This window comes from Montipora capricornis, chromosome 11 (genome assembly GCF_036669925.1).
Source record: "Montipora capricornis isolate CH-2021 chromosome 11, ASM3666992v2, whole genome shotgun sequence".
NCBI classification, from domain to species: domain Eukaryota; kingdom Metazoa; phylum Cnidaria; class Anthozoa; order Scleractinia; family Acroporidae; genus Montipora; species Montipora capricornis.
This window is the reverse complement of record NC_090893.1, coordinates 13,269,709-13,279,708: the sequence shown is the minus strand read 5'-3', so window position 1 is coordinate 13,279,708 and position 10,000 is coordinate 13,269,709. Positions and strand designations below refer to the sequence as shown.

General features: G+C 40.8%; 1 protein-coding gene across 1 annotated transcript in view; it reads right to left on the bottom strand.

Annotated features, from left to right (window-relative positions):
• The window catches only part of LOC138023096 (uncharacterized), a 44,078-nt gene that overhangs the window by 25,913 nt on the left and 8,165 nt on the right, over positions 1–10,000 (bottom strand). Inside the window, exons 5-7 of the mRNA XM_068870128.1 lie at positions 7,570–7,845; positions 6,957–7,030; positions 6,183–6,365 (exon numbers count right to left, since the gene is read on the bottom strand). Of these exons, the coding sequence (XP_068726229.1) occupies positions 6,183–6,365; positions 6,957–7,030; positions 7,570–7,845 (533 nt within the window). The remainder of the gene's footprint in view (positions 1–6,182; positions 6,366–6,956; positions 7,031–7,569; positions 7,846–10,000) is intronic.

Sequence of the window (10,000 nt, the reverse complement as noted above, 5' to 3'; positions counted from 1 at the left end):
TACCTAGCTAACCGTGGTTACGACAGAAACTTCCTCAAAACACAAACACAGCGGGCCTTTAACATTCATCAGTGAAACCATTCCTTTTGTTATCACATACAATCCAACACTACCTAACCTCACTAGCATCATTCACAAACACTCCAACATACTTCATTCATCAGACCGTTGCAAAACGTTTTCAAGACATTTCCTTTGGTAGCTTACCGCCGTTGTGAAAATATCAGTGACATTCTTATTAGGCCCCAATTAACTAAAACACCTTGTAATAATAATTATCCCGGTTCTCTTCGGTGCAAAAGTAAAAACTGCACCACCTTCACCTATATAGAACACTGCCGTAATGAATACACTTTTCATTCTACGGGTAAAGGCCACGAAGTCAACTCTTACATTACTTGCAACTCTTTCAATGTTATTTACATGATTCAGTATATATTATGAAAGCTTCAGCATATCGGGGAAAACATGCAAACGTCACCTCAACACAGAGGTCCTATACTCAGTCCCACTAGTAGTTATATCCAGACCGTAGTCTCGGAACACTTTCTAGCAATAACCATTCACACAGTCATATTTAAAATATATATTTCATTGACCACTCCCCATAGGGGCTTTTCAATGAAACAATGAACGAAACAACAACTGTTAAGAATCCCAACTGGCCGGAGGCAAACCAGTTCGCTATTTACAAGTACAGATGGGAAGTTGAACCAGGGACTACCAGGAACAAATTCAGCGAGTGGTCAGAACGAGAACCCGGGAACTCCAGATCTCAAAGCAAGCGTCCTAACCACTAGGCCGAACTGCCTCCTACTCATTCCCATCGAAAAGCTCATCAATCAACGTAACTCTTTTAGGAAAGCTCGGGAAGCGAGCTCAAACTACAGAACTTCTTGGGATACACAAGCGTGACGGATAATATAACGATCTCGTTATTTAGTATCTAGTGTTTAAACGGCATTTTATTCTTTTGAAAGTTTGGTTTGTTTATCCAGTATCACGTTACGTTATCATTTGAAAACTTTTTTAATGACGTCATAACATGTGTATATATATATATTCTGTAAATTCGTTAGATCTCCACTTGAAATAAACGTGATGAAGGCTGGTGTTGGCCAGCCGAAATATCGTTAAAAAATACATTTTCGCGTTGTTTTATCAGTCGTGCAATAGTCTACTTGACTTTTAAAAATATTCCGAGTTACGTAAACTATTACTCCCTACGTGCGTAAGACATGGTAAATAGACAACTCAGCGATGAAACTTTCCGTTTCGTAAACGGTCGTTCCCTTTTGGACGACACTTGGAACAATTTATACTGTTCAGTTTGCTGTTTGCAAGAACTTTACGATATCAAACTCGGTTCAATAGATGAAGAGAAAACGCTCTTCACCGGCCCTCCCGGAGGAGGAAGGGGGGGGAAGGAAAGGAGGTTCTTGTTTCCATGTTCCCTTTAAATATTTGCTTGTGTTCCCTTGTTCCCCAAATTACTTTCAAACTTGTTCCCAGCTTTTTGATCCCTAAAATTGTTTTTGTTCCCTTGTTCCCTTAAATATTATGACATTGTTCCCCTGCTCCCCAGTTCAAATTAGCCATGCTCCCTTGTTTCCCAAAACCCCAGGGAGGGCCAGGCTACCGAGATAACCACTCCAAACATTGCAATTTTAAAGTATTTAAATGAAGCTAACCCAAACAATTCATTGAAAGCTACCCTAATAAAAATGGGTAAAAGTAAAGTCTCTGTTCCAAGCCAGAAGGCCCATCAGGCCGGCGCTTATCTCCGGTTTCTGTAGCATGCATGAAGCGACTAGGAGTATTTCTACTTCCCCCTGGATGGGATGCTAGTCCATGGCAGGGTTGAAAACCAATAATGTTAAAGACATTGATGTGGACATTGAACTTGCCAGATCTAATGTTAAATAACTTTTCTACGTTTTTTTTTTTTAGAAGTTTTAAAAAAGTTTTAAAACAGAGAAATATCTATATTGCCTGTAAATTTATAGTTCTTACCTTTTGGAGATATTTTAATTTTTGTAAATATTTTTATCATGGAAATAAAGTGATTATTATTATTTGCAGTTGGTAAACGTATGAATGCTAAAATAGAACAACATAGGGCGCGCAGCGTAACCTATGCGATCTGAAGGAACTATAAAAAGAAAACTGCTGAGTTAAAAAATAAATAAATAAATAAATTAGCGGTAAAATATAAAAAATCTTACAGACATTCTACGGCTCTCTAATACTAAAACTATACTGAGCTCCTATACTATTCCCACGGGGAAAGTCAATTGACGGTAGCTTTGAAAGTTCTCACTCTGTTGAGAGAACTCGAGATGGTAGCCTTCTGCATCCGTCTCAAAACGTCATAGCCCGTACTGCCAAAGAGCTTCCTCATTGTCAGGTCTACATCCATTGACTATCCCCCCACCACGTCAATGATGATGTTACATTGATCAACGTCATAGCCAGGATACTGTTTCTTTAGCTCAAATCACAGTGGCCCGTACTTGACAGTCTTCTCCTCGGACTTCTTTTCCCGATGCTCCATCCACGGACAGGACATCTCCACAGCCCATACCCAGGGTTCGACATCTCCGCTAGCCCGGTAGCCCTAGTAAAAATTTTGTCGGGCTAGTAAAAACCACGTTTAATAGCCCGCTGGCTAGTAGAAAAATGGAAATAAACTAGATATAATTAGTTTTAGTTTGAAGTTCACAGTTGATTAAAAGAATAATTTTACAAAGAAAACATAAATCTATCATCTTCTGGCGTCTTTTTTATCTTGCGTGTCGTTCATAAACATCGCTAGATCCCAGACTCTGAGCTTAATGGTCAATGTCTTCCCCAGTCTTCTCCCTACCAATGGTGTGATGCCTTGCACATCGCCGCGCACGAGCGCTTCGCACTTGAAGCGATTGTGAAGATGGAGCGATTTTTGACAAATTACGAGGAACCACCATGTAAAACGGGGAAAGCGGCCGAAACTGAAAGTACGAGTAGACAGGAAAGCAGTAAGATTTATGAGAGCACTCAGAGAAAGAGAACTTTTAATCCATCGTGGAAAGCGAGCTTCCCATGGCTTGTGCACTGGCATTCTACGGTTAGCCTTCGCCGCGTGCACAAGTGAATGTGAAACGAACATTTTGTTAGCTTTTTCCTTAATAACACATTGTTATCACAATGGAAGACAAAATGCCAATAAGTTTAGAGTAAGGTTTGCGTGTTTGGGGTTGAAGTAGACTTCGAGGGAAATTGATCCGGGCTACCAAGTTTTGCTTCGGGCTAGTAAATTCTAGAAATCACTAGTCCGGTGGCTAGTAATGCAGGTAGCCAGGTGTCGAACCCTGCATACCTTCTTATTTTTGTGGTCCACAAATCGAGCGTCCACTCTGTTCTCCTTGACAATGGTGTGTTCCCATAAACTGGAACATCCTAAAACGCTAATGCCTCAGATGACTCATAGACTGGTTTGGGTACTTACTGCACACGAGTACCAGGAAGGGACCGAATCAATTAGCCTCAGATCCCTTGTCATCTCGAAGAAGAGGACTTTCAGCGCTGCGTTGTGTCTTTCTAGATATTTAGACTGGGCCAGAGGAGAGCACCCTGCTAGCACATGCACAAGAGTTTCAGGAGTTTTCCCACACAGTCTACACGTGATGTCACCCTGTGCTGCACCTGTTTTGTGGACTGTGTACACCTTAGTGGGTGTAAGCTGCTCGTACAATTCCATTACCCCAGCGATGGTATGGGTACGAGCACAGGTCAAATCACGCAACCACGCAAAGCATCCACTCTGATTTAACTCGCAGACCTGCCACCTAGCCTGTAAGAACCGTCGATGCCACTTCTCCTCTTTGATCTTCTCTTTCAGCTTCTCCATATCTGCCTTCTTGAGGTGTTCTTTCACCTTTGGCCCTTTAATCGCCGTCTCAGGATCGCTCACATACCGACACAACGGTTGAGGGTACTCCAGAGACAAGCTCATACCCAGTTCCTTGGCAAACTTATCCGCTTCCTTCATCAGCGAAGTGTGTCCCTTCTCTACCGCCCTCTCTTCGAACTGTTGCACTCATAGAGGGATCCATGTTCTGACAAAGCTTCATTGCTGCCTTGATCTTGGTCAACTTGTATTCGCGCTCAACCGAGCGCAAGCCACGCCCCCTTTCTCCCTTGCCAAATACATTATCGCCGTCGAGCTTAAGGGATGCTTCCCACCGTTTTCACAGATGATCTTTCTAGCTTCTTTGTAGATAACTCTCAATTCTGTAATTGGCCAGTGTTGAGTCCACATCAGATACATTAGGACTGGCATTGTGTACTGGTTGCTGGCTCTTACTCGGTTAATATCTGACAGAGGACTAGACCTTATCACCGATAACCTTCTCAGATACACCTTGGCTGCGCTCTCAAGGGCCAGCTTTTCATCTTGTGTCACTGTTTCGTGAACTCCTAAGAACTTATAACTGGTCCCTGGCTTGAAGCTCTCAACCACTGATGACTGGTCCAGCTTCATCCCCACCGCATCTTGCACTTGGTTGCCCCTCTTGACATGGAGGACATTGCATTTCTTGGGGTTCCAATGTAGGCCGATATCCTGCATGGCGCTGCTAACAGACCTCAAAACAGCTTGGCCTCAGACGATGGAACTGAATTCATCATGATTCATCATGATTACGATGTAACTGAATTCATCATGATTACCGTGGAAACTGTTTCGATTTATAGGCATTTTATGTGCAATGGATGTTCAGTCGTGGGCCGCTTTGTTTGACTGTGAAATGCGAATAACGTAATCGGCTAACTCAATGTTGTACCCAATTCACATCTCCCGAGATTAAGATTCTTTGTGCATTGTATTTGCATGATAATGAAGCATTCATATTTAAATGATGTGGAAAATACCTGAAGCAAAACGTTTTATTCCCAAAAGGTTTGAATTGGGTGCAACATTGAGTCAGCCGATTAGGTCTATTACTACCCTTTACCTTGACCTTTTAATTAGTAATTTTTGCTGTTGTTCTAAACTGAATAGAGAGGGTGTAAAGATTATCAGTCAAAACCGAAAACGTTGTGAACGACATTACTGTGCATGTAATTTCAGTTTGAGTTGTTGATTGAGATTGTTGGTTATTGTTTGCAAGGCTTGTTTGTTTACCATGCTGTCAGTACAGAGGTGTTTGATCACTGTAAACTGCACTAGTACACTAATGGCCGTGTTTTCACGACAGTCGTTGTCTCGCTTAATATTCCTGAAAGTGGTTTGTTTGCAGACTTTGTTGAGCGACCTTACAATTATACGTGTTTTCACGGGTAAGATTAAATGAGGGGAGAGCACGTGCAAATACAATAATAAAATAATGAACATAGCACGCCTGTTGTATTCCCAATTTGAACAACCGTAACCGACTGTGACTCAAACCAGTTTCAACACTTGAAAGACACGTTCTTATTAGAAGGATTAACACTACAACGCTTTATCACTTAACAGCAATGTTGTGGTACCATATCAAACACCAATTATTGCTAAAAAAGATTCGGTCATTTTTCATGTAAAAGTTACCGTAGCAACAGGAAGGCCCTGCAAAAACACCCCATATTTTGGCTTTAGCTGCTCACATCTCAAAAACGAACTCGGTGACCCCAATTTTTCATCGCACAAAATGATCAGCAGGTTAAGATGAAAATCTCTGCAAAGCTTAAAAAAATTCTGTGGAGCGGATTCAGAGCTACCTTAAATAATTGAAAAGTTAAGGTAGCTCTGAATCCGCTCGTAAAAACACGGCCAATGACGATTACTTTTGTTCTTTGTGCAAAAGCATAATTATTTCCATATACACTATATCGCTTTCCGGGGTTAGAAACGGGAGCTCCGCTTTTAGGTTTGGCTATATCTATAAATATTATTCAATGAGCCCTCATTGGCATAGTCAAAAATATTGTTCATGTTACTTTTACCTTTTTCAGAATCTAAAATCAACATGTAATTGACCAGCTTACAGATGGCTTGATAGCTCAGTTGTAAAGCAGCGACTAGCGCAATGGAGTATCTGTCATGGATTCTCAGCCCGGATTTTCCTTTCCTGGCTCTTTTTAAGACAATCCATATCTGCCCTCTAATATGTGGAAACATTTCATTGCTTAGCCAGGGGCTAACATTTAACCCTGTGACTCACCGTTCCGCTTGGTCGACCTCCTTAAACGAGTAAAACGTGAGAAACATGATGGAGATAATTTCACAGATCAAGCGCAGGCTATTGGCTTTGCCACTGTAGTTAGCTGGATCGTCTTGAGTTGAGCCATAAATAAGTGCGAAAGACAACACGGTAAGGAAGAGAATGTAAAAGGCTCCTTGAATGCTAGAAAGAAAAAGGAAGGCATAAAGTGTAAGCCCAAAAATATTGTAACAGGTTGAGCCCAGTTTTATCATCGACTGAGAAAAAAAATAATTATAATGTAAAATAGTAATTTGGTCAGTTACAAAAGAGATCAGAAGTCGTGTCAGTTTCTTTCATAAGCCAACGTAGCTACTTCTGCAGAAACGAGCCTATTTAAAGCAAATCAGATTAATATATCGGGTGTCAACGGTACACGAAAACGCAGAGCATCAAAGTAGCAATTGGTTTTGCTTAGTTCAGTTTCTTATTGTTGGATAAAGAGGCCCGAGATATTGCAACAAAGTACTCACCATTGGGTCTCGAATTGTCATTAAAGTTCTTCCCCGAAAATCATGATCCAATAAAGATAGGAATAATAATAATCACTTTTTGTCTCAAGCTTATTTAGCCGTGCACGAGTGCTCTACTAGTTGAGGAGACTACAATGAACTGAAATCGGAACAAATCAAATCAAATATTGGTTTTTGAGAAATGGGGAAAACCGGAGTACTCCGGGAAAAACCTTTCGGTGCAGATTAGAGTACCAACAAACTCAACACACACATGGCTCACCAAAACCACCAGTGCCCAAACTTCTTCCACTTTCTTATGACAAGCATCCGTATAACGGGATGTTGGATTGCTTCCTGACAAGGAAAGGTCAACAAGGTAAAATTTAAGAGGAGACACTGCGATTCACATTTACCGCGAAACATGTCATGGCAAGTAGACCGAGGTGAATAGCCCTTGTCGTCAAGCTCAATGTTCGAGATCATGATGCCACCCTGACCAAAAAAAGAAATTCTCTATCTTCATTTTCAAAAATAATTTGGAAATCATCACTGTGTTTCAAGGTAAATCAATATGAAAGTCCCACGGCATTGAGTGGTTTTGGTTTCCTTCAAGCTACCACAGGCGCAAAAACCGCCTCATCAAAACCTTCTTTTCATACGGTAAAACTTCAAACAATGGTTGATTGGCTTGAAAGGGCGCCATAAATCCCTTGAGAAGCGTAACTGACAACTGGGACTTGCATGAAATGGTGAAACTTTATAGCTTGTGAATTTTAGTTTCAAAAGATGTTTGAGGGGAAGAATTGTGGTGTGGGATGACTTCATGACAGTTCGATGTGGTCAGTGTGTCAAGATTTCGAAATATTCACATGCACCGTAAGATGATGATTTACCTTGTCCCCACACTCAGCAATATGCCGAAGGCAAGATATGGACTTCTCGTCAAACGCTTTATTGACAGTTTGCTGCTCAATTTTTGGTTGCCTTCCTTGTTCGTCAGCATCCAACAAGTGATAACGGAAGTAGTAATTCTTAGGGTCCTCCGGGACACTGCTCCACGCACGTTCAATACAGTCGCTGATCTCTCCCAACTGAAAATCTTGCAACTTATCTGGCATGTAAGGCCAATGAGGGTTGACAAGGCTGTCGAGCACAGCTAGAACCGTTTTCTTGAGGACAAAAACAAGCTTCTTAGGCATTGAAAAATTTAAGAGCTATTTATGACAGATGAGACCAAAGCGTTATCTTCTTTAGTGTGCAGGTTTTGCACTTACAAAACATACACGGATGAAATGAAGCCCTTCATATTAGCTCAAAAATGGTCTTCGTGACAAGCTTTCCCGCGGGGTTCAAAGGCACAACTGAAATAACTGCGTCACACATATAATATCAAATTGTCATCGGCAATAGAATTTTGGGAGAAAACAATCACATACACGTAGTTTTACGTGTCGCGATTACAACAAATTTGTCACCAGCCAAAAAACTTAGATAGTTTCCATTTTCTTAATAATACTTTGGGCTTCACAGAATAAATGGAATAATATCTATTATAATTGTGTGATAACGGATTTCAGTGCGAGCCTATAGAAAAGTATGGCAGGACCAAATTCCGAAATGTCCACCGAAAAAAACTCCTGATGAGAGAAGTGATCCTCGCACTAAGCTGCACAATTTTAGCAATTGTCTTTGACTTATAGACACCTGAAAAAGTCAGGTGGCTCCCCGGCACGGGATTCGAAGCCATGACCTCTGCGATGCCGTTGCAATGCTCTAAGCCACTCAGTTGGGGGCAGGTCAATTTCATCGGCTCATGAGCCCAATTTATTGGAATTCATTTTCAGACGTCTTAAAGAGACAATTGCTTAAATTGTTCAGCCAAGTGAGAGGATCTCCTCTTTCATTCGTCTATAACCCGCATTCCAAATATACATTGAAAAGAAGTCTTGTTTAGCGGACAGACAGTTGGCAAAGCTCCTCCACACTCTCATAAAAACCAACAACACCCACAATTCCTCTATTCACCCTGATGAAGGGCTGACGCTCGAAACGTCAGCTTTCCAAATCTTTCACGAAAGACAGATAGATAGCTTCGATTTGTTTCGCCGGTTGATATCTAAATGGGTGACCACCGGGTAATAACCCAAATTGAACACTATCTCAATTCAACTTTCAGTGTAGCTCATTCAGAATTAAAGGGTCTTTCCGGCTCCAGTTTAGTTGGGCCCTAGGAGAAAATATACCTGTGTACAAATGCGTGTTCCTCGTAAAATAAAGTTTCTTTCTTTCAGTTAACTTTCGTGCACGGAACAGCAGATAAAGAGGGCAAGAAACCAACCTTTTTGGTCAAATTTGGTAGTATTCAATAAGAAACATGAATTTAACGAAACATGGCAATTGTCCAGCCATTGAGGTTGACCACCTGACTAAGGCGAAAATTCGCATACGTCGACAAATGTTTTTTTTTTCTTCACTAAATAACTCCATCCGTTTTGAAATTGTCACCGTCGTATCGGATAGAGGATTTTTCATACTTCTTCCGAGAAAGGAATTGTCGTCGATTTTGAGCCTCCTTCCTTGGAATTCAATAACTCACATGTTGGATTCACGAACCCTTGACCGACCTTGTCAACGTTTTGACTAATGTACGCCCCGTGAGCCTATCTGGGGACAATATTACCTTTGCTGACTGTAACAAACCGCTAACAGTCATCACAATGAGTATGACTGTAAAAGAATTAAAAATTTGACTGACAAAAAAAAACTTTTTATGAACGTTTCGGTTAAAGTGGCACTACGACCAAAAAAACAATTCTTTCTTTTCTTTGGATTTCAAAACTATGTTAACTAAACACTAACTGACCCAAGTTTTAAGTTCTGATTTTAAAAAGACACCTGTTTATTTTAACTGGAATTTTCTTATTTATTGGTCCGCCATTACTAACTTTAAAATCTTGAGAGAGCTGGGTCGAGGATTAATTAACGTCAAAGACTCACAAGTTTAAGAATGCAACGCGTGTGTACGCGGCTGAATTAATATGCAGCACGAGAATTTCGGGCTTTCAGACTTTTAAACCCGTGTTTTGCATATATAATAATTGCGTTTACACGCTGAAATTTTAAGCTAGTGAGTAAATGACGTCACTTTCTCTAGATCCAACCCTCTGAGGTCCAATCAGCCAGTTTTGAACGTGAGTAATGGCGGACCGTGAAATCCAAAACTTACACTCAAAATAAACAGCCTTTGGATAAATTTCAAATCTCAAAATTTTGCCAGTTAGGTGTTAAGCGAACACGCTTTCAAAATCTGAAGAAAAAAAGGAA